A 24,266-nucleotide genomic window follows, 5' to 3' on the forward strand; every position below is an offset into this window, starting at 1 on the left:
ACGGCACGTTGGGTCGTCATCTGTGGTAGTCTTGAAGACCGCTGTGTTACAGGTTTGGCTGAGACATTACTAACACTAATGTCCGTGTAGCGGTGTATGCCGCTAGAGTGTCCTTCGGTGAGGCTGTCGGTGGTGAGTTCCGCGGTTGTGCCTGCCATGTCTTCCTTCGTGCTGTTGGTAGGTAGCTTTTGAGATATTTTTATTTAAAGCTTTCTGTAAACAGGTAAGCTTTTATCAGCAGCCAGCACCCTAGTGGTTAATCCTACATCTTTCCTTGGTATCATCTACTGCATTCTCTGATTAGTCTTGGCTAATCTTGTTTAAGTCTCTTAGTGTTTTAACTGCTCACGCTTTCAAATATAGACATGAGATGTAGAAATCCATTAATGTTTTTGCAAGACCATCGTGTTCATTCACAATTACTTTCTATGCAGATTATATTGAGTTTGTGTTAAAGCTTTACCAATATCTTAACCATGTCATTATGGGAGAATGTCTGGCAACATATCAGGATTAATAAAGGTTTCCAATAATATACCACAACATGGCTTTTTTTTGGACTAAATTCTTACAATTTGCTTTTCAATTTACCACAAATCACTTCCTATTATATAAACTCAATGACAATATTAATAAGCGATGAACAAAGTGACATGTGACATTGGCTGTTTTAAAATCCAATCCACAGATCACATTCCATATCTGTACTGTATGTAAAATCTTTTTGTCTGCACTCATATACGTGGGATACATGACGCATTTTCCTACAGACACAGATATATAAATTGCGGAACGCTGTGTGAGACTGATATCAAGAGGTAAAAAAATGCTTCTTACAGAAAAAGGGAAGATTGAATGAAGCCGATTAAATTCCATTCACTACTTCGAAACATAATATTCCAAGCAATTTTAGCATCAGGCTACAATACATGAGGGACTCCATGTCACAAGGAAGCTCACACTGAACAGAATTGATCTATTCTGGATTCCAGGGCTTACTGCTGATACAGAATGTGAAGTATTTCAAATTAAATTAAAAACAATAAAGGCTTCTTCACAGAATGTGATGTTGAAGCAAGTAATTAATTCACACACACATACATTTTGAGATGTGAATGCTCGTCTGTTATCTTGCACCCTTTTATTTTAAGGTAACACATATTGTGGGGACATGGTCTGTGACATGGTCTGTTAACAGTTAGAGATGTTTGTTTATAAAAGGATACTTCAAACATCACAGCCATTGCTGCCTATTGTAGTAGTTATAGTGTAAGTGCCTCGTATCAAATGTTTTCTTAATATATTGTATGTTGTGTGTATCTGTAATTCCACCCTTGTGTTCTGACCTCATCTGAAGGAGTTTCACTTCCACATTCGGCTGTCCAAATATTTGTACATCATTAGCATTGTGTGACAAATGAAGTTCTACACTACCAAGATCTGTGATATGAAGGATATTCACATATATGCTTGAGCAATTAACCAGTGAAAACAATCTCACATCACATACTATCTATTTAGAGTGTATTCCTGAACAACTTGCAGAGCAGGACTGAAAATGAGGCTTTGGGTGTTAATGCTTAGAAATAATCTCCTGAAAGAGCTGACAATAATACGTAAATCAGTGTAGTGCTAAGTGTGTTATCCCATGGTTCACTTAGGACCCAAAACCAATAACATATTATGTGCATGGAGAGAAGATAGGAATGGAGACCATTTGGAAGATGGATACATTCTATATCTATATTGACAACATTACTAAAACATAGCCTTGAGCTAGTTATTTTGCCATTCTAGCAAATGCAATATTGCTTTTGAAACTACGAACAAACCAAGACATACTTGATTTCACGTAGATCTGTGATTATACAATAATACAAGAGAAGTGTGAGAAGTGATATCCATGGCAACGGGCACTTGGAAAAATACCCTACAGCATCCCCATTTATATTCAGTGGACAAAATCACACCTATAGCTGCCTATTATATAAACATACACAATTAGATTTGTTCTATGTAAGACATACACAATGTGTAGTTTTCGTTAAACACTGAGTTTTCTATGAAAAATGTAAAGTCAACTGTTAAACCGTGTGGGATATGCTAATTGCTAATCACATCAAATTAGCAGAGGTGAATATACTTGAGCAATTAAAAGGCAAAACATTTGGTAGTTACCCATCTTTCATGCTAATCCCTACTACACCTGAGTCTATTAAAGAAAGAATTATTGGTAAAAATACATTGGCATGGCTTACATGTGAATTCAATGTTCGATGTTATATGATATCCAAAGGTGACATTTTAAACTCAGATATACTTTTCAAGTTACATTTAGAAAAATAAAATATAGCCAAATATTTGGATGTTACTGCATCCGATATAGGGTATGGAGAAATTATATTACTTTAATGGGCAAAAAAGCTTTGTTCAAATTGATTTAAGCCATACGTCGTTCTAATTTCAAATGTGTCAATAGGTCTTGTTTTTGAAGGCACGTTATCTATCATGATAAACATTGGTTAAAAATATTCTATTTTATAGAAAGTGAACATAATGTGTGCTCCTTATTCAAAATATCATCTAGCTTTAAATAGCTTGTTTTTGAATAAATCTCTAATTCACCATGGAAACTGTATATTTTTCATGTTACAGCTTCCACATGCTTTTAGCGTGAGAATGGTTTAGATTAGGGGCCTTCCAAGGATGCTGTATTGTTATCTAACATTCTGAGCAAGTCGGTCACATAAGCAAGGCCACTTTTGTCCAGTACACCAATCCCTAAGCCAGGATTTAAAGGCAATCTGTTGTAAGTGACTTCAAGATATCAAATTCAGGAGTTTAAGCTGAGATCCTAATTAAACAGGCAAGTGTTATGCAATAGACCTTATGTTTCGTAACAAGCAAAGCTTTATCTGCACTGTTTTAATTTGTCCTACTTTCCAATGGTCACCTCTCTTGCCTCTTCATCACCATTCTTTAGATAATTAAAGTCATTTGAACACATAAATATAATTGCATGTTTTTAAATGACACTAAAATACAAACATTTTAAAAAGGAGGAATTTGCATAAATTTAACTAAATTTTCAAACACTCCTATGCAATATTCAGACATATTCTAACACAACCATAACAAACTAAAATAGTTTTATATTTAAATATTAAAATATTAATATTTTATAATATTCACTGGGATATGGCAATTTCCAATATAAGTGCATATACATATATTATGGTCTGGCAACTACAATGGTTTATATGACCAATATTGATTTTACACATTCTATAGTGTTAGGAATACAAACGTCTATTCCCAATGCTATAGTGTCTCTGTCCCTAGCTCTACATAGGTCACCCCTGCCCACATCTGCCCCAAAAGCGAAACAAAAAGTTTTACTCACCTTTCCAGTGCCAAGGCTCCCTGAGTGCTGTTCACCTTCCCACCTCATTACCGAGGAGGCATGTCCTTCTCCATGATGGTGCAATGCAATGCACTTCATTGAGGAGCATTTGCGAACACATTTACATTTCCCCATAGGAAAGCATTGAGTCCATGCTTTCCTATGGGGGCTTCCACGTCACATGGCAGAGTTCTACTCGGTCAATGCAGTGAAAGCACTTCTATTGGCTGTCATACTAGAGGTAAATATTGTAGATTTAAAAAAAAAAAAACAAAAAAAAAAAAACATTGGGTCCCTGTATCCAGACCTCTTCATTGAAATGAAGTGGTCTTGGTGACTATAGTGTCCCTTTAAAAAAAATTAACTCTTTAACAACATTGTGGTGATAAACACTTATGGTGTTTCCTGCAATTTGTAGGATGAAGCCCCTATGTCTTAAATATGACACCTATATTGGTCTTTATAACTGTGGTAAATATTGTTGCAAATATTAAATATATACTTGGTCACCTCTAGTGGTTTATCAGCTATTTAAAAAAAAATTGGCACAAGTGTTTAGCTGTATTATTCAAATAACCTCAAAATCAAAACTGCCTCTTTAAATTTAGAGTCGTGATATACGCTGTGCTCTGTCATTTGCAATATGGAGCTTAAAGTTTAAAGGGACTCTCCAGCCAACCCATTTTACTCACCTGGTTCCAGCGCCGGGAGCCTCGTGAAGCCGCGCCCCCTATTTCGGTGTGCGTGGCTGCAAGCTGAGCTGACTGACAGCTCAGCTCGTGGTCTTTGCCTGCCCCCTCTCTTCTGCTGACAGGCAGGAGAGAGAAGGCGCGCACACAGTGCCTTCTCTCTCCTGCACACATCAGACGTATTTTAATATGTCTGACGTGTACAGGGCCTTTTTAGGGCCATGCATGATAGGAAGTCCCTCTGGTGGCCGTCTGAGTGACGGCCACTGGAGGTATTCCTAGCAATCAATGTAAACACTGTATTTTCTCTGAAAATACAGTGTTTACATCAGATTGCCTGCAGGGAGCTATAGATCTCACCTGAACAACTACATTAAGCTGTAGTTGTTCAGGTGACTATAGTGTCCCTTTAAATGTCTGACGGCCATATTGGATTGGACCTGACCAATTTTTTAAAAGTTTCAAAATGTTGGAAATTACATATGCTTGCCATTTACTTTTCTACCTGCAATATAGCAACAAGCTTTTATTTTTCACCACCTCCATGGCAACTATATGTCTTATTGTGTTTCTTTGACTTCTAGTGGACTTAAAGAATCGAATAAAGAGCAGATGGAAGTCATTGAAACTGGTAAGTACAGCCCTGACTGAGCCCCCTTTTGGTAAATTACACTTTTCTAAAGTCAGTGCGTTGATCTCACATCTAATAGTAATAGTGTTTCTGTTGCTAGGATACCAGAGTTATTTATCTGGCTATTATAAAGCCACTAGTCTCAAACCTTCAGTTTTTATACATCAGGCAGTGCGGTCTAAACATAGCAATCATTTTGGTTTAAATCGGTTTTATGATAATGTTACATGTTTACAAGAAAATAAATGATGAAATAAACATTATCAGTTACTGCAAAATTATTTTAATCATAAGTAATATTTATGAACTTGACCTTTTATCTCTAAATTTTTAAGTACATCTGAATGTAAAATTTCTAAATAATAACCTTATTTGACCAATTTCACTAGAAATGTCCTTCCTTTTTCCTGTCGGTTCCTTTTAAAAAAAACAAATCTAGTGCCAAAATCCTTCAAATTTGCGTGATTCAATAAAACAAAATATTTCTATAATGTAACCCATAACATTATGTTCTACTGACCCATGATTCTGCGAAAGAAGCATTGGATTTGTATTTGCAGTGCAGTAACATAATAAAATAATTTTTCAGATTAACCACTGACGGCACTGAATGATTTGAACTACAAAGTAGCCAGCATTAGAATGGAAGGACAAGGGATACACATATTGTAAGGATATCACTACCTGTTTATAGTTTCTCTGACGGTCTGCAGCCAAGTTGTGAATGAACAACAGCTCACTCAGTGCTGTTTGGGCTGTGCTGTGCGTATGCAATTGAAAAGGAACTCTTTCTGGCATGGGGGTGTGTCTAAGGAGAAGGAATTCTCCTTAGCCACACCCACACCACATGGAAAAAGCATTTAGCAAAACATTTTTTTTTATTCTTTATTTTTGTGTGCAGCATAACAGGCTTGCAAAGCCACAACAAATAAATCAAACATTTGAAGTAGTCCTATGCGGTACCCTATCTTGGCTCTTTGTAGACTTGCACTAATCTTTGTTTATAAAAGGTTATAAGAAGCATATGCAGGAACGTAGTCAGTCTAAGTCTAACAAACAATTTAGGAGTGCAATAGAGAAGTCAACATCATAATAAACTCAACACATAGAGTGGGGGCAAATGATCCTGCTGGCTGGGGGCTGGTGGTGATTAACCATATGTATGAGGCCTCGGATGGCAGGTTATGGCTAGAGCTGAATTTACACCTCCATGTCTCAGCAATACCGGTCTCTGGGGAGGTGGTGGGGGGGGGGATGCTATAACCTGGCTTAGGGCCAGGGAAAGCCTATTCATATCTGAGCCGAGGTTTAGGTAGGTGGGCCACTAAAAGGAAAACTTAAAAAGGATAAAGGGTCCAGCAAAATAAATTCTAACCAACTTCAAATCGCAGTGTGTAGAAGTCCCGTGCGTTAAGGGGGAGAAAGTTCCTGTTCCCTGCTTTCCACTTCAGGTCGTTGATGCAGTGGAAGCCGCGGACGGTGCTGCCTTTGGGATGAATGGCGTGATTGCGTTCGGATTCCAGTGATGAGTCGCCTATGCCGTTGCTTGAGTGTGAGGCTGTAGTAGTGAATCCCCCGGAAGGCCAAGTTTGGTGAGTAGTGCGGGAGCTTCGGAGATATCTGTAATGGAGTGTACCTCTGCTCCCTGTCTCACTTGTAAGGCTCGTGGAGATCTCCAGTGGTATTCTTTGTCGTGGCTGCGAAGCAGTGCTGTGAGGGGTTGTAGCGTTTGTGCCATTGGATCGTCTCGGCTGAGAGATCTGCGAAGAAGGAGAGAGCCATGTTTTTAGCGAGGTAGTCCCTTTTAGTGCTGCTTGTACCCGTGTCTTATCTGCTCCGCTGCGGAACCACACTATCAGGTCCCTGGGTGCCGATGCTGGAGCTTTTTAGGTTTTGGAACCCGGAAGATGCCTTCTAGGTTTATGTTTCTATACTGCTTGGGCTCCAGTAGTTGAGCCATGAGTCTCCGGAGGAGATGTGGGAGTTCCGCCGCTGGTATGCTTCATATTATTGCAGAGTTTTGAGTCTTCCAACAAGGCGACTCGGAGGTCAGAGGATACTTGACGTTTGGTAAGTGCTTGGATGTCTAGCTGGAGCCGAGCTATAGTGTAAGTTATAGTGAGGTGACCTCCACTGTACCTATGCGGCCTACCAGGCCCATGATGTCAGTGCGGAGCAGGGCCACATCCGCCTGTATGGACCTCTGGAGGGCCCCCAACATGTTCTCAAGCCTGTCTGCCGTTGCCGGTCTTGGGCTTAGGTTGAGGCTGTGGTGGCGGTGCCATTCTGCCTTCCTCTTCATCTGGGGACAGCTGGTCCGAGTCATCAGAAAAGTCTCCCAAGTCGCTGGCCATCTTGGGCCCACTTGCGCCATCCGCCTGGCTGAGAATATCGCCAATATGCATGCCCGGCTTTGGTCTTTCGGCTTTTAACTTTTTGGTCTTCCTGCCCATGTTCGTTAGGGGTAACGGGGCTGTGGTTTTGTAGCTTGAAGTCAGATATTTTCGCCGTGTTTTGTATATTAGCTCAGAGCTCATGGAACGTGCGGCCGCTCAGGTCAGTTGCTTGGCACCGCCCCCCTAGCAAAACTTTTTTTGTGTGCCCAATAGCTTTAAAAATGTGAGCATGCCAAAAAAATACACAATATAAATTAATGCCAATTACATTACAGTTGTATTAGTGCCAGGAGTTTCCCATTCATTCAACTGCAATAAGAAACACCTGTGGGATGTCTCCAAAACAGCATATGGCCATAAATAATCCATTTTGAAAATCACATGCAAAGAATAAGTGGGAGAGGCTGGGACCAGAGAAAGAAAAAAACTGTTTTAACGTTGGCCTCGGTGCAACTAAATGCACAATTATAAACACAAAAAAACAGTTGCTGGTATTTCAAAACAGATCCACAAAGATTTTAGTCTTGTCACCTACTTCTAGGAACTGCATATAGACTGCTCATCAGCACTTTTGCATTTTAATAATCCTCTTTAACATCTAATAGTTTAATAGGATTATTGGGATTCCTGACAGGCAGAAGGCAGCCACAGATGTTTTTAGCACAACTTAACAGCTCCTGTGATTCACTCTAAGCCAGCTGCATGTATAAAAACCTATACACGTGTTTCTTATAATATTCCACAGTAAGCCTTGGACTCCTCTATGAACACAAAGGATCTAGGAATCAATGGCAGATAAAAAGGCTTCCGATTAAACCAGCCAATCATTGCCTCTCTGATACCAAATAGAAGACATGCAATATGGTCTATGTACTAAACGGCAGGTTTAAGATGAAAAATCCAAAATATTCAAGTCAAGTTCGCAACTTACTGGTCAGTGAATAAATCCCAAGTAAACCCTATTGGGGAGGATTTTAAAGTAAGGATAAACTGTGACATAATGTGTTCTAGAACCAAGATTGGTTTGAGTTGAATTTTGATTATACAGGGTGGCCCATAAGTCTATACCCATCCATATATCTTATGTATCCAGTATATCTGTGTGCTGGATGGGTAGGGATAGACCACCCTGTATATATAAAATACCAGATACAATTATGATATGTTATTATGTAATACTGTTTTTATTGGACTAGCAGAATTTTGGAATGACAAGCTTTTGGAAGATCCTGCTTTTCTACTTATTCTTCCTAGAGGTAGTGCAAGTCTATCTGTCCTTTCAATGTCCCCAAAGAGTGTAATGAGTGTGCCCCTTAAATTTAACCTAATACAGTACTGATTGATAGAAAGCTGCTAGGCATCATGTAAGCCAAATTAGATAAAAGGGCTAGATTATGTTATGAGAAATGTTTATTATAATCTATCAATACATTTGTGGGAAGGGTGTTTTAAAAAGACATACAGATATTTTCAGAATTATTTTCATGCTCTGCCACAAAGCAACCTCTTCAGCTCCAAAAATAGATGTCAGATAGTAAAAGTAAAATAGGTGTTAGGAAACATGCATATTGCAAACTCCTATTGATGAGCCCAGCAGGTATGTCAAGCTAGTGTCACCCCCTACCCCTTAGACCTCCTCCAATAGCAGACTATGTGAGATCCTGGGTGGCCCAGTGGTGATCTCTTCTGGATAACACCTTTGCTGGGTGCAGATCTTGTATATTTTTGTTGAAAAATTCTGGCTCTCTAATAGTGTCAAAGCGTTGCCACAGATTACAATGGCAACAAACCAATGCTATCAGTGGTAGTGCCATAGCCCACAAGAGGGATATGCAATGTCTGCACCCCACAAATGTGAAGACCAGAAGGTATCTGGACTCCTGTGCAGTGGGAAACTGGACAGATGCAGGTTTTCTGCAGTAACCCCTCTCACCCCCTAGTGATGCCAGTGTGTTACTGGTCCCAATGGTATGTCAGTGAGGCTATAATCACATGGCTGGTATTACTAGCATTTTGGACCCAAAAATTGCTGATTGAACACTCCTATGACTGATCCTAGTTGACTAATTGCGGTTGTACACCGAATGATGCCGGTGGCCTGCTCTGGAAACTTGCTCTATTATTTGCATGTGGAATGTTACTAGCTGCACATTCTCAATGCTGATTCTAATGAAATGTATAATTTCACAGCTTGCAGACTGGCTCTGATCTTAAAAAGAAGTGTTTGTAGAGATAAAAAACATTAATATTAGATAACAGTACTTACGATCCAAGAACTTCCATAAACACAAAGGTATCCCGAATATTGTTTGTCTGCTTTTTCCAAATGCAGCCCTCTTCCTCCTCTTTGCGACCCATTTTAGCCAGTGTTGACACAGTGAATTCTGGAAGAGAGATTTGGGAGAATCGTTTAATAAAGAAATGGCACAATCTACATAAGAAGAATATTATGTGGCGTAATCATTTTTTGTGATGCTGGTTTTGAGCCTGTCAACCTTCCAACATGTCATTAAAGAACGCATTTATATGGTTTGATAGATCCAAACACTTACAGGCAAAGTCAGTAGGGTATTTTTACATAAAAATATGCAGATAAGTAAAAGCTTCCTTTTCCTCATTAGATGCTATGATGCAGCAGACATTTCACACATGGGCTTTACAAAAAATGCAAAACCCTTAAGTATACCTCTCAACATTTCAACAGGACAAAGAAGAAAACTTTAATTTTAGGGTTGTGAGTGGGGGTGTGTGGCCAGGGGCGTAAAAATTAGAGGTGACTTGCTAACAACAATTTATACAACTAAAATGTAATTTAGAACAAGATTAATGTATCTTATTGACACAGACTGTTTTCGCAACACATTTATTATAGTTTAAAGACACCTTGTTGGGAGTTTTATTGCTGTGGACGCTCTGTAATACACTGAGACACACCAACAATATGGAGGCCTTTGAAAAGAGGAACATTCCGAAATAAAAGCGTGACAGAGGGATTTTGGGTCCACAATTGTGACTGCATACCCCCAAACAATGGCATTCTGTGAATGTGAATAAAGCACAGTAAAAAGTAAGAGACTGGAATTAAGGCAACAACCTCCCACGTCCCGTCTCCTAACTTGAGAGGTCACCTGGACTGGGTAATAGGGGGTAATTCAAAAATATGCAGTGACAGAAAAGTTAAATAATCCGAATAATCACTTTCATAGAAACTGACCAATAGGATAAGATATCAGTCCGATCTAAACAAGGTCTAAAAAAATTACAAAATCTTTATGAATATCTCTTTAAAATACTGAAGGGAGATATACAAAATAGTTATATACCCCAAGAAAAAAAGGAAGAAAAAGTGGGAGGATACTATTGCTTTATACCTCCCGCTATGTTTGTACAAAATGTATCCGGTAAAGCAACTCTTTATTAAATAAAATTGTTGTGAAAGAAATGGACACAGATTGCAAATAGGGCTGAAGAACGAAAATAGTTGCTATATATATAACCCTAAATCCTTATCCATGTCTATTAGATGCAGAGTACAGCTGTATTAGTATGGCTGATCAAAGCCTTAATTAATGCTGAAATTGAATGACAGGATAAATGGTAAATCGAAAGTTCACTAAACAGTGAACTGTATGGTCATAGATCCTGTGAATGTGAATGCTGGTGGGAGGGGACAAGGGTGCAAATTACCCAAAGGTGTGACTTCACCTGAAGAATTGCTTGTCAATAATCAAAATGCCTATCGACCATCCATGCCAACCCACTGAGGGTTTAAGTGCTATCTGCATGGTCCTAGTGTCCTTAGCATAGCGTAAGCTGATCTTAAGATGCGCTCGTGCTACGCTTTTTTGTGTCCTTAAAAGCGGTACACCATGGAAACTGTCAGGACTCGGCTATTTCTGCATAAGCGACTCAAGTGGCTGTCAGTATAACAGCTGCTAGATACATATAAACCCTGCAATGTAAACATTACTGTTCCTGCAGAACTGCAATGTTTTGAATTGATTGGCACGTGGCACCCAGACCACTTCATTGAGCTTCATTGAGCTGAAGCAGTCTGGGTGTTCCTATATTGTCCCTTTAATACTTTTTCCCCAAACAAAAATTGGTTATAACAGTTCAATTATGCAGAATTGGTCAAATATAAATGAACAATACATTTAATTGGAATTAGTCCATATACTTGTTTATGTCTAGTCTTTTTACGAGTAGTGGAAATAAAAGATCTTATAAAGAAGATTTCGAACAGAAGGCTGCATTTTGAAATCAGTCATGTGCATATAAGGCATAAGGATTACTTGCAAAAAAAACTGTACACATTCTAAGTTCTGTTATAAGAAGCAAAAACCTTTTTATATTATAACAAGATACTCTATTAAAAGCACAAACAATAAAAACCAATGACCCAGAATGTGAAATATGAAGAGGTATTAAGGTCAATGCTGTAACTTCTGGGAATCAGTCATTCATGAATAATATGTGCACCTGACAATTGATCAATTATACATTGTAAGAGACCTCACCTTGATATTTCAATGAGATTATTCTGCTTCTACCTGCATAATCTGTGTAAAAAGCTTGCACAAAGCACAAACCATTTATGTCTTTGTAGCAAGTCAAAGAACTTTTCAAGAGTAGGTGGGAGTATTGAATTAAATTTCTTATGAACAGATCCAGCCTTTTGGTGAATGAGGAGGGGTGAGTCAGAAAAGTCTTTAAAACCTGTATTATAAAGGCTATAGTGTCTATAGATTTACTTACCTTTTTCCAGCTCCTCTGAAGTTGTTGAACTTTCCATCACCCACAAAGTCACGGAGGAGGCATGGCCTCTTCCCCCGATGGTACAATCCAATGTTCCTCATAGAGGAGCATTGAGGACAAGGAGTTTATGTGCGGAAAGCTCAGGCACGCACGCATACAAGATTCCTGTGGTGGCTTCTGCGTCACATGGCTGAGTCAGTACGACAGTTGCTAGAGGTGGACTTAACCTTGTTTCTAAAAGAAACTGCAAGGTTTTACATTACTGAGTTAAAAGGACAGGACCACTGCACCCAACCCACTACATGAAGATGAAGTGGTCTGAGTGACTATAGTGTTGTATCTCAGGTTTGTGTCATAAGCGTTCATACCCTATGAATGTGTTATCCCAGCTAGTGATATTGCTCTACTATGGCAGGGTTTACATGTTGGGATTTAGTGTATGTCCTGGTGGTTAACACATATATTATATTAAATTGACTCACCAACTGGGGAAAATGCAGTCAGCTTTGCACTTGGCATTTTAGCTGCTGTGAGACGAAACCTGAAATAAATGAAAAGACAGTATGCTTAGAGTGTACAGATATGATTTTTTTTCAGTTGATACATACATAGGTGCCACCAGTCCTGAATTTGTCAGGGCAGTCTTACATGTTGGGGATTGTCCCAGCAAAAATAGGTCCAAGGGACCTGTCCTGCATTTTGGACTGGGCACTAGCACCATGCGCAGATCAGTGTTCCGTGCATGTTCTGCCTTGAGGGGTCAGGCTGTCAGACAGCCTCCTGCGGCACAATTCTCTGGGCAGCATGCTCTCTTTCCCTAAAATGGATTATGAAGAGTTACTGGGGTGAGAAACTCCGCAATGACTGAAGAGTAATGACAGAGTTCTAATACTGGTATGCTGATTTTTTTGTGGGAGAAAAACATGTTCACTAATTCTATATAACATGTATTGCCCTCTATGAGAATTCCACTGATTTGCAAGAACAATACCGGCTGTTTGAAATTCCTACAGATATTACTGAATAGGAGCACTAGTTCACTATTTCTGGGTTGCCCCAAGTGGTCTCCTCCTGGGTCAGACTGAGATATTAAAGCACATGCTTAGGATAAACACACTTCTAAAAAAATGTATGTATATATATATATATATATATATATATATATATATATATATATTAGAGCAGGTTATATAGAGTAATCTCAAAGTATTTTAATGAATCAAATACATTTAGATATGGTTTAAACATACATTAGCAAAAGTTTTAGTCACATGCAGCTCTGATATGGACACAATTCACCTAGCTGTAAACTTTAATGCTTTGGAGCTTTATGGGACACACCAGATATTATTGGGATTATTACTGCTGACGAGCTCATTCTTGTATGCAGTGCAAAACAGCTAGTGGAGTACAGCTTTATGATATCATAGATGCTAACGATCCAGAATATGCTGCATTTTGGGTACTGTCCCCGAAAAACTGGTTCCTGGGTACCTGCTCTTTATTCTGAAATCCGTCAGCTATGATTAAATGGAAACTATAGTGCCAGGAAAAGAAAACAAACTTGTTTTCCTGGCACTATAGCTTCCCTCTCTGCCTAGGTGCCTCCCCCCATGGTGCAGAAGGGGTTAATAACCCCTTCTGTCACTTACCTGGGTCCAGCGGCGATATCCCTCAGTGCTGTCTCAGCTCCGCCCAAGCTCCTCCCCCGTCAACGTCAGCCGGCGGGGGAGACCTAAAGCGCATGCGCACCAATAGCCACGCACACTTTAGGATTTCCCCATAGGAAAGCAATATTCAGTGCTTTCCTGTGGGGATTCTGGTGTTGCTGGAAGTCCTCATGCATAGCATGAGGACATCCAGTGTCATTTAGGCGACCAAAAGTCGCCTATCCACCCGGAAGTACCTCTAGTGCATCCTGCTGCCATCTCTTCCCCAGGTAAACAATGCACATCCACCTGATCTGAAAGAAAACATCATTCATCAGACCAGGCATCCATCTTCCATTGCTCCATGGTCCAGTTCGGACACTAACGTACCCACAGAAGGTGCTTTTGGCGCGGGCATCATAGGCACCCTGACTGGTCTGAGGCTACGCAGCCCCATACACATCAAACGGTGATGCACTCTGTGTTCTTAAAGGTGTTCTAAACCTTTCTATCATGGCCATTAATAAGCTTTTTAACAAGTTGAGCTACAGTAGGTCTTCTGTGTAATTGGACCAGACAGGCTAGCTTTCGCTCACCATAAGCCTTGGGTACCCATGAACCTAATGCTGGTTTTTGTACTTGCCAATTAGGCCAAAAGGATGACAACCCTCCCCTAAAGAGGACTTTATTTAGGCATTTCCAAAAACAAACAATTCTACGATGGCATGACAGGTGCCCACAACCTGTATTTTCCACTATCTTCAGAACTTTATGACTCGAAAATGTGTTTGCTGTACACAACTAACAGCAATTTAAATCTGTCGTTTAAATTGTTCTTTTTTTCTACCCGTCAAATAGCTTAACACTATCTCTGACTTCAAAGCAGGGTCAACACTATTGCAACCAATCGGTTCAACATTTATATTGTTTGGAATATTCAATAAAATTCTATTATCTTTTAATATATCAACTTTGTTCTAAACCACAGCCTTGCTTATTGAAATCGGCAGGAAATTATTACTCATTTGGTTTTGAATTTACTAATTGGTACATAAAGGATTCTAAATGCAATCTTCAAAGTGAACGCTTTGATTTAATGGAGATACTTAAGGCAAATACTCTTTTTCAGATTGTGAGATACAAATGCAAATTTAGAAGATGATTCAAACGGCATTTAACTCCTTCCTGGCAAGTTGTGCTGAAAATACAAGGAAGCAAAAAAAAAAACCTCAAGAGAAGAGAGTTTCCTACATGATTTAAGCTGCTTTCATATTTTAGGATGCTTTTTTTTTTTTTTTACATTTTTTTTAAAGGTATCATTTTATACTAGAGAGTATAACATGAAAATAGCCTAACGCCTACTAGAAAGAAAGGAGCATGTACTAAGAGTTTACAGTTTCCTTAGACAAGAGAAATTTATATTGTGTTGACAAACTCGAGCCAATTGGTCAGCTTAGCATGCCCATTACTTATATCTGACATCTACCGTTATTTTTTTCTTTGTTGGAATAAAGTAACCATTTTTTTTAGAATCCTGCCATGGAGGAAGTTTCCATTTTCCCAGGAGAGTGCATACCCAAGATATTTACTAAGGATTTATTTATCATGTTTTGATCTTGGCTAGATTTGATATCCAACACTGAAGTGAGTCAATAGCAGCTTGATATGGCCCTTATAACTGTCCATCCCTGGTACAAACATGTTATGAATTCAACACATCAGTGGGAGAGCAATTGTTAAGAAACTTTGCCACCGAAGGACTACAGGATCGTTGCCGGTAATTATTACACAGATCATAGGGATAGCAAGAAAGCAAGACGTATAATATAAATACACATACAAATCCAACTACTTGGATATCAGATTTAATTGTTATTCATGTCACCTTGAGATTTAATGACTCAAATAGTCCTTAATTACCATAAACATACAGATCTACTGCTATTTGTCAATGATTGAATAAATCAAATAAACAATAATAATTATAAAATATATAAATAAAACCTGTAGTGTGGATTATGTACTCATATGGCCCCTAAGGTCAAATTCAGATATGCAGAATTGAATTATAATGGTTAGGAGTATCATTTCATCTAGAACATGTCATAGTATTAGCAAAAGTTATGGTAATGTAAAAAATAATGGAAATTTATAGAACATTTCAGTTTTGTCAGTTATGTAACAAAAGAACTAATTTGGTAATCATACATTACTGCATGGTGCTGCTGTTCATTACAGTAATATCTACAATATTCTTTAGAATAGATAATGCGAGTTGCACACTAATAATGTAGTTTTTTTTCTCCATATTAGTCACCTTGCAAATTAATATTCAATTAATATTTGATGAGCAGTCACGCTGCAGATATTTTTTGTATTGCCCTGAAAGGCCAAAGGATGAGGTTATAGAGAGCAGACGGGAGGCATCGGCACAGTTGAGGTTGTTGATTGGGATGTTAAAGTCCCCAAGTATGAGGGGAAGGATTGCGAAAGGAGAGAAAGTGGGGTAGCAAGGAAGAAAAGTGTTTAATGAAGAGCTTAGGATGACCGGTGGGAGAGGGGGGCGAAAGATGATGGCAATTCTTAAAGGAGTGGGTTTAAATAGACAGACAGTGTGAACTTCAAAGGAAGTAAAGGATAGGGCAGGGGCAGGGAGGATAGGTTGAAGGGTACATTGAGGGGAGAGAAGGATGCCTACGCTGCCACATTTACAGTTGAGTCTGGGAGTGTGGGAGAATTGTAGTCCACCGAAACATAAAGAAGCCGGAGTAGCGGTATCAGAGGAGGAAAGCCAGGTCTCAGTGAGTTAGAAATAGGAAGAGAGATAGTGACAAGAGGTGTGAATGGGTTTTATATGGGCGGGGTCTAGGATGAGATTCGGTGGGAGCAGGAGAGAAAGAATAGAGAAACGGTTGCAGGGCATGAGATAAGAGAAGAGGAGATTGTGGCAGAGATGGATTAATGTGTATGTGATTGAGTTGTTGAGGGAAGTAGGTGTGTGGAGATATTTTGATGCTGAGGGAGAGGAGAGAAAAGGAAAAGAGGAGAAGATAGAGCATTGCTCAGATGAGTAAGTACTTTGAGAAAAGCAAAATGGGCAGAAGTAAGGAGAATGAGGACTAAGTGTTAGGGGTTAAGGGAGTGTAGGAGTGTTCTGATTGCAGGTAGTGTTTGCAGCTGTCATTTCTAATTATTAAAATTGTATGTGAGGTTCTATCTATAAATGGAGTATTGAACTTGGGGTGGGGTGGGCAACTGAGAACTGTTCTGGTTTCCAACAGGGAATTGTTTAACTCAGACTGTGGAAGACAGAGACGATAGGGTCAAGAAGGCCGGCAATACAGCTGGGAAATGGAGATGCACAGAAGAGGTGAGGATTGGTCAAGCAAGACATTCGGGTGGATATCAATAAAATAATGGGGCGTGCAGAATTAACAGAGAAAGTCTTTAGAGATAAGCAGATAGGTGAATAACATTTAGGTTAATAAGCCAACAATGTTGAGTGGGGCTGGGAACAACTAGCTTTAACATACAGGGCACACACTAGTAAGACCTATATATTAAAAAACAAGCACTCCCAGGTATGTTAAAATGACAAAGAAATGGAGATTAAAGATACATTGATTCAAATATATACAAGTAGTTAAAATACAATAAAATTATAGTGTCCAGCTTTAAGGGTTGATAGTGTCCTCCATAAGCTACCTTAACTTATAAGGCGCTGGTCCAGCTGTACTTGATCTGAGAACTGTTCTGGTTTCCAACAGGGATTTTTTTTTTAACTCAGGCTTGCATAAGGCACTGGTCCAGCTGTACTTGATCTGAGAACTGTTCTTGTTTCCAACAGGGAATTGTTTAACTCATATATATGACCACACAACAGTGATAGAAAAAAATAAAATACAGCAACAATGGCCACAACAACATTCCACACAACAAACCTTAGTTAAGCATTTAAGGTGCTTAAAGCCTTTCAACCAGAGCTATAGCTCATTTAGTTAAAGGAATACTATAGCATTAGTGTCCCACAGGTCCATGCTTCCATGTGCCATAAGAAAATAATATATATATATATATATATATATATATATATACAGGGGTGTATTTGCCGCGAGGCAAACAAGGCATTTGCCTTGGGCGGCATTTTTCAGGGGGCGGCAAAAAAAGCCGCCCCCAAATGCCCAGGGCAAATGCCTTGTTAGCCTTGCGGCTAACAAGGCATGCTGGGCGGCCGGCGGGCTGCTGGGAAGTGCGGGTAGGTGGGCGGCCGGCGAGGGAGCACTTCCTCTGAGCGGTCTGCTCAGCTCCCTCGCGCGCCGCAGAGTGAGGCTGGGAGCCGGAATATGACGTCATATTCCGGCTCCGCCTCCCAGCATCACTCTGCGGCGCGCGAGGGAGCTGAGCAGACCGCTCAGAGGAAGTGCTCCCTCGCCGGCCGCTCACCTACCCGCACTTCCCAGCAGCCACTGGACCACCAGGGAGACAGATATCCCCCCCCCCCCCAGCTTTCCCAAAGGTAAGGAGGCTGGGGGGGTTAAATTAAAAAAAAAAATGTATTAAATATGTGAGTGATTGAGTGTGTTTGTATGTCTGTGTATGTCTGTTAGTGTGTGTGTGTATGTCTGTTAGTGTGTGTGTGTGTGTGTATGTCTGTAAGTGTATGTCTGTAAGTGTGTGTATGTCTGTTAGTGGGTCTGTGTGTGTGTCTGTTAGTTTGTGTGTGTGTTTGTGTGTGTGTATGTCTGTTAGTGTGTGTATGTCTGTTAGTGTGTGTATGTCTGTTAGTGTGTCTGTGTGTGTGTCTGTTAGTGTGTGTGTGTATGTCTGTATGTGTGTGTGTGTGTGTGTGTGTGTGTGTGTGTGTGTATGTCTGTATGTGTGTGGGTCTGTGTGTGTGTGTGTGTCTGTTAGACTGTGTGTGTGTCTGTTAGACTGTGTGTGTGTCTGTTAGACTGTGTGTGTGTCTGCTAGTGAGTGTGTTTCTGTTACCTAGTGTATGCGTATTTGTCAGTGAATGTGTGTGTGTGTGTGTGTATTTAGAAGGCGGGACGGGGGAAGGGTTCGGTGGGGGTGGCGCGGGTGGGGGGGGGAGGGTTGGGTGAGGGTGGCGTGGGTGGGAGGGGGGCGCCTGAGTTTTGTCCTGCCTAGGGCAGCACAAAACCAGGATACACCACTGTATATATATATAGATATTTATATAATACTGACTTTTTTCCAGCACTAAGGCTCCCTCTGCACTGCACACTTTTAAGCCTCCCTAAACATAATCGAGGAGACATGTCCTCACCTGTGATGGTCCACTAAAATGCTCCTCATCGAGAAGCACAGGGATCTGATGCGTTTGGTGATCGCCTTGCATGCACCCATGCTTCACCTTAAAAAATCACTGAAGTTAAAGCTACCCTATAGGCTTCCACGTCACGTGCCCGGGTTTAACTCAGTCAGTGCAGTTTCTAAAAACTGAAATGTTTTACAATGCAGGGTTAAGAGGACAGATCCTTTAGTGTCCCTTTATTTATTAAACTAGAGATCTTCAAGCCTATAAATGCCGGGTTATATTCCCCACAGAAAACTGTATATACAACAAACTCATTAACTAAAAAAAAGGAAACACATTAAAATGTACAGCAATAAAACTCACTGTAATATTTACCTGAAGGTATATTTACAATTGAATTTGTTCAAAGTAAAACTATAGTTTGTGTACTAATTGAGCAACCAATAGTACAGTTAGTTATCAATAAGCATTAAAGTGATATTTAGATTGCCATGCGTTCTGATCATACTGCAAATGCATTAATTATGTTCAAGTTTTCTTCATTTTCTACTCGGAATGTTGAGAGGCATTGTGCTTCCGTTATCAGATATTTTACTTTGAGATTCAGCACTATTCGTACTGAAATTCTCTGTATTGGTGCAGGGACCGCTAAACCTTTATTTACGTTAAAAAAAATCCAACTGTAGTTGAAACCCAAAACTAAAGAGCTCCCTCATCACTTGGCAATAGATGCACAATAATAGATTATTTTTCTTTTACATTTTGTAGCAAAGCCAAAAAAACAATTGATGGTTGGGCTCTAGAACTATTTAAATGTTGGAATAATTTGTGATTTGTTTTTAAGCAGCAAGATAATAAATTATGTTAAAATGAAAAATGATCCCTTAACTTTGGACTAATTTAAAACTTAAGAAACCCAGATAAAGAGTCCAATTATTTAGAAATAAATTATTAAATAATTACAAAATATATTCTAACGTACTAAGAAAAGAACTTTACCATATCACTTGTGCCGAAATCCGCTAATTTATAATATGTTACCATAGCAAAATATATATGCAACTATATTTGATAATTATGTTTTTTTCTACACATTTGTCTATATATTCTGTGGTTCTGTACAGCAATCATTGGTGACAATAAACCTTTCAATATATACAGCTCAGGAGTTTACTATCAAGGAGTAGTAATTCTAAATATTATAATAAAAACCATACCCTACCTGACAGAGAGACAAGTTCCTGTTTGGTCGATAGTCACTCCAGCACTGGACTGAAGATGCTGGACACAAAGTTGATGGAAGAATTCTCAATGGGAGGGCTCTGGGAGATTATCTTTGAAAGCACGAGGCAGATAGACACATGTGATCTTACAGGACAAAGCTAGAGAAATCTAATTAGGTGTCCAGCCAAGGTACAAAAGGAGGCGGGAGGAGGCGAAGGTCGGAACAACGAATCTGATTATCTCAGCTGTGAGAATCAAATCTTTCAAGGCCTTGTTGATCTTAAACTTAGCATTGCTAAGGCCAATTGGCACCTGCACATACACGGCACATGCCCATCATCAGCAGCCTTACTTTTTGTATATTGTGAAGTATAGCAATTAGTAGTGATAGTGATGAAGATGTGAAGATTATGAAGTGTGCTATTATAAAAATATTCACACTATTATGCCATTGGTCAGTACCCTTAAAGGATTGTGTAGAACGTAACACAGCCAAAATCTTTAAAGGACCACTCTAGGCACCCAGACGACTTCAGCTTAATGAAGTGGTCTGGGTGCCAGGTACCTCTAGGATTAACCCTTTTTTTTATAAACATAGCAGTTTCAGAGAAACTGCTATGTTTATAATGAGGGTTAATCCAGCCTCCAAATCCTCTAGTGGCTGTCTCATTGACAGCCGCTAGAGGCGCTTGCGTGCTTCTCACTGTGAAAATCACAGTGAGCAGACGCCAGCGTCCATAGGAAAGCATTGTAAATGCTTTCCTATGCGACTGGCTGAATGCGAGCGCGGCTCCTGCCGCGCATGCGCATTCAGCCGATGACGTCGCGATCAAGATGGAGAGGAGGAGGAAAGCTCCCCGCCCGGCGCTGGAAAAAGAGGTAAGTTTAACCCCTTCCTCTCTCCAGAGCCGGGCGGGAGGGGGTCCCTGAGGGTGGGGGCACCCTCAGGGTACTCTAGTGCCAGGAAAACGAGTATGTTTTCCTGGCACTAGAGTGGTCCTTTAAGCTGAAAAGTAATTAGAAAATACAGAAATAGTTGAATATTAAAAATCTTTGCTACTAAATGTTGTACTAGTCTGCCAACACTTGAAGGCACAGACTAGATCTAGTTCGAGAGCACACTCTGTTATTTTGTGTTTATTATTATTTTTCATACTCAAGTTTCTTTAACTTTTTCTTTGTCATTTATTAGTTGTACTCTAGCTTTAGCACTGCTTAGTCCAGGGTTCCTCCTGGCCAGCAATCCAGCAGAGCACAAATACGTTGTGCTACTATTTCCTCTGATACATGTTCCCATTTATCTGGTGTTTATTTAAAAGCTGTATTCAGGTTTTAGCACTGTGACTATCCCTTCAGATACGTTACCTGTCGGTGTAACTGCGATACTAAGTATATCTATATATCTAGTGACAGATAGAATTTGCTGTAGATTATACACAGGTGCCCTTCGAAGGCACAGATCAGGACAAGTTCAGCAGCAGATTTTCTATATTCCTGTGTCCATCTGCACAACCAACGTTTTTCCATCTTTCACTACTTGTACCCAGATCCTAGCTCTGCCTAGTTTAGAGTTCCCTCTGGCTAGTATTTCGGACCACTCACATACCATGGAACAATTACATATGTTGGTGTAATGTGACCTATTTCATGATAATCCTTTCCACTGCTTGGTTAAGGGTCCCCCTAGCAGATTAGTATACCAACTAACACATGCAGCCACTCCTTTTCTATTACGGCTACATTTTTTCTGTGGATATTCAGTGACACTATATTACGTTACTAGCTCTGTTTTTCTATTGACAAGTGACACAATTCTTGACAATACTTAGCACTGCTTAGTCGAGGGTTCCCCCTGACAAGCAGATTAGCATATTTACCAATACATGCAGCTACCCCTTCTCTATCACGGCTATTTTTTCCATGGATATCAAGTGACACTATCCTTCTCTGCTGTTTTGCTCCATATAGCTTGATCCCTAACACACATTTTTTATCAATATATTCAGGGTCAACTTGAGCCGTTATTTGTACATAAGCTGTAAATATCCCCCCACATATCTTTGTACATTACATACACTTGTGTTTTGGGTTAAGTGTTTCATTTTACGTTCTTACTGATCTTAGGTATCAGTACTTTGAGTGTATTATCTGCTATTTGCACATAAACTCCTATAACCTCGAATCCAGTACTAGCACGATATTTAGCATACCGCAATACAAAAATTAAGTTGCTCAATACTCCTTTTTTCTACAGAACAATGGAATAACCTCAGGGGCACAGTCAAATCTTCATTCAATCTAAAATCTTTTAAGAGACCTATGGCAATATACCTCAGCACAGAATGCACCTGTCATGGTTGAATATATTTATTCCCCATTATGTATTACTTTTATATATGTGTGTATGTGTATATACCGGTATATATATATATATATATATATATATATATATATATATATATATATATATATATATATATATATATATATATATATATATATATATATATATAAGATAATGATCAGCACTCTCGGACTTTGAAAGATTAAAACTTACAGTTTATTGAATATCCATTAAAAGATATTTTAATGGATATTGAATAAACTGTAAGGTTTAATCTTTCAAAGTCCGAGAGTGCTGATGATTATCTTCAAATACATGCTTTTCCCTGGATTTCAAGCACCCGGCCAATACCAATTGTAAGCGTGAGTGCAAGGATTCTCTGAATTTATATATATATATATATATATATATATATATATATATATATATATATATATATATAGTTTGTATATTGAATTTTTGTAATATTGTATCCTATTGTAACAATGCAATGTTTTGTGGACCCAGGACATACTTGAAAATGAGAGAAATCTCAATGTATCCATCCTGGTAAAATATTTTATAAATAAATAAATAAATAAATATACACTCCAACTATGTATCTTTATGTTGAGCATTTATTCCTTCTGGACTTATCATTTGATATAATTTTAATCTTTCTTATTAAAAGTTATGTTTTAAAAAGCATTACCTTCTGAGCTGGGCAATCAGTCGTCCTCCTTTCTCTACATATTACTAACCCGGGTAATGAACTTCTCTCTTTGCCCTCATATCTACATTTCTATCACTCATGTTTAGTTTCAATAGTCTGCCAACACCAAATACAGAACAATGGTAGTGCCCTAGTGCAAGAATTTCTACCATTCCCTGAGTTTTTCCTTTCTTCTTGTCTCTCATCCTCAATCGATTACTATCTCCATTGCTATCTCCATCGACTTACTCAACAGCAGTCCCACACACACTCTCTCTCTTTACCTTCAGGCTAGTTATCATGTAATCACCCATTTACCTCCCTTCCATTCAATATGATTTTCTCTTTAAAAACACAAGGTATATCTGAATTCCACTCCCACTTGCCTACCTGCCCTGGTACAGGGATTGAAGCTCATTAGTCTAGCAGAAAGGTAAGTGCCTTCTCCAAACCTCCAAAATTCAGCTCTTTCACGGTTCTTCTGCATGTGCACCTATGGCAATATGCCATAACTTGGGCAGGGAATTATTAATATTATTACTGGTACTTATATAGTGCCAGCATATTCTGTAGTGCTTTAAAACATTATCAAAGGGGGAGATTTAACAATAAATGAGACAATTACAAAAACTTACAGGGACAATCGGTTGAAGAGAGCCCTGCTCAAACGAGCTTACAGTCTAAAGGAATGTTTTAGTTCTGAATAAAGATTAGCAATTGAAATGAACCTTAAAAATTATGCGATAGCATTATGGAATCATATATAGCAACCAAGATGCTTATTCATGTAATTCATTTTTTTTTTTAAAGTAAAGACAAAGAGACAATGATCCTGATAAAAAAAAAAAAATAGAAAACCATAAAGCAAATTGGATAAAAATGGGTAAAACAAACAGTGCTAGGATGGACATAAAATGATGAATCAAGCATTCTGAGCACCATAACCACTACACCTTGCAGTAGTGGCTATGGTGCCAGGATGTCCTGGTGACCTTCAAGGGTAAATACTGTTTGCAGTTTGACAACTTTACTGCAGTTTGACAACTTTACTGGTGTCTGTCTCTGCCTCCCCATGCTAATGGAAAGCTCTGCATTGAGCTAAGCCCAGTGGTGCAGGGAGGAACCCATTGTCTAACAACACTCAGCTGACAATCTCTGCCAAAAATCTGGTCTTGTTCTGCAGGAGCTTCTATCTCCATAGGA

The 24,266-nt window shown here is 39.2% G+C and overlaps 1 protein-coding gene across 2 annotated transcripts in view; it reads right to left on the reverse strand.

The window, feature by feature from the left end:
- Positions 1-24,266, reverse strand: part of CAMK1G (calcium/calmodulin dependent protein kinase IG) — a 69,068-nt gene that overhangs the window by 19,613 nt on the left and 25,189 nt on the right. Inside the window, exons 1-3 of one of the 2 annotated variants that reach the window (XM_063450961.1) lie at positions 20,027-20,076; positions 12,360-12,418; positions 9,386-9,503 (exon numbers count right to left, since the gene is read on the reverse strand). In XM_063450961.1, coding sequence (XP_063307031.1) covers positions 9,386-9,503; positions 12,360-12,396 — 155 coding nt within the window. In that variant the 5' untranslated portion in view covers positions 12,397-12,418; positions 20,027-20,076. Of the gene's footprint in view, positions 1-9,385; positions 9,504-12,359; positions 12,419-20,026; positions 20,077-24,266 lie in introns of those variants that run through there. The other variant, XM_063450952.1, reaches the window with a different exon arrangement.

The sequence above is a fragment of the Pelobates fuscus genome, chromosome 1, assembly GCF_036172605.1.
Source record: "Pelobates fuscus isolate aPelFus1 chromosome 1, aPelFus1.pri, whole genome shotgun sequence".
Taxonomy (NCBI): Eukaryota; Metazoa; Chordata; class Amphibia; order Anura; family Pelobatidae; genus Pelobates; species Pelobates fuscus.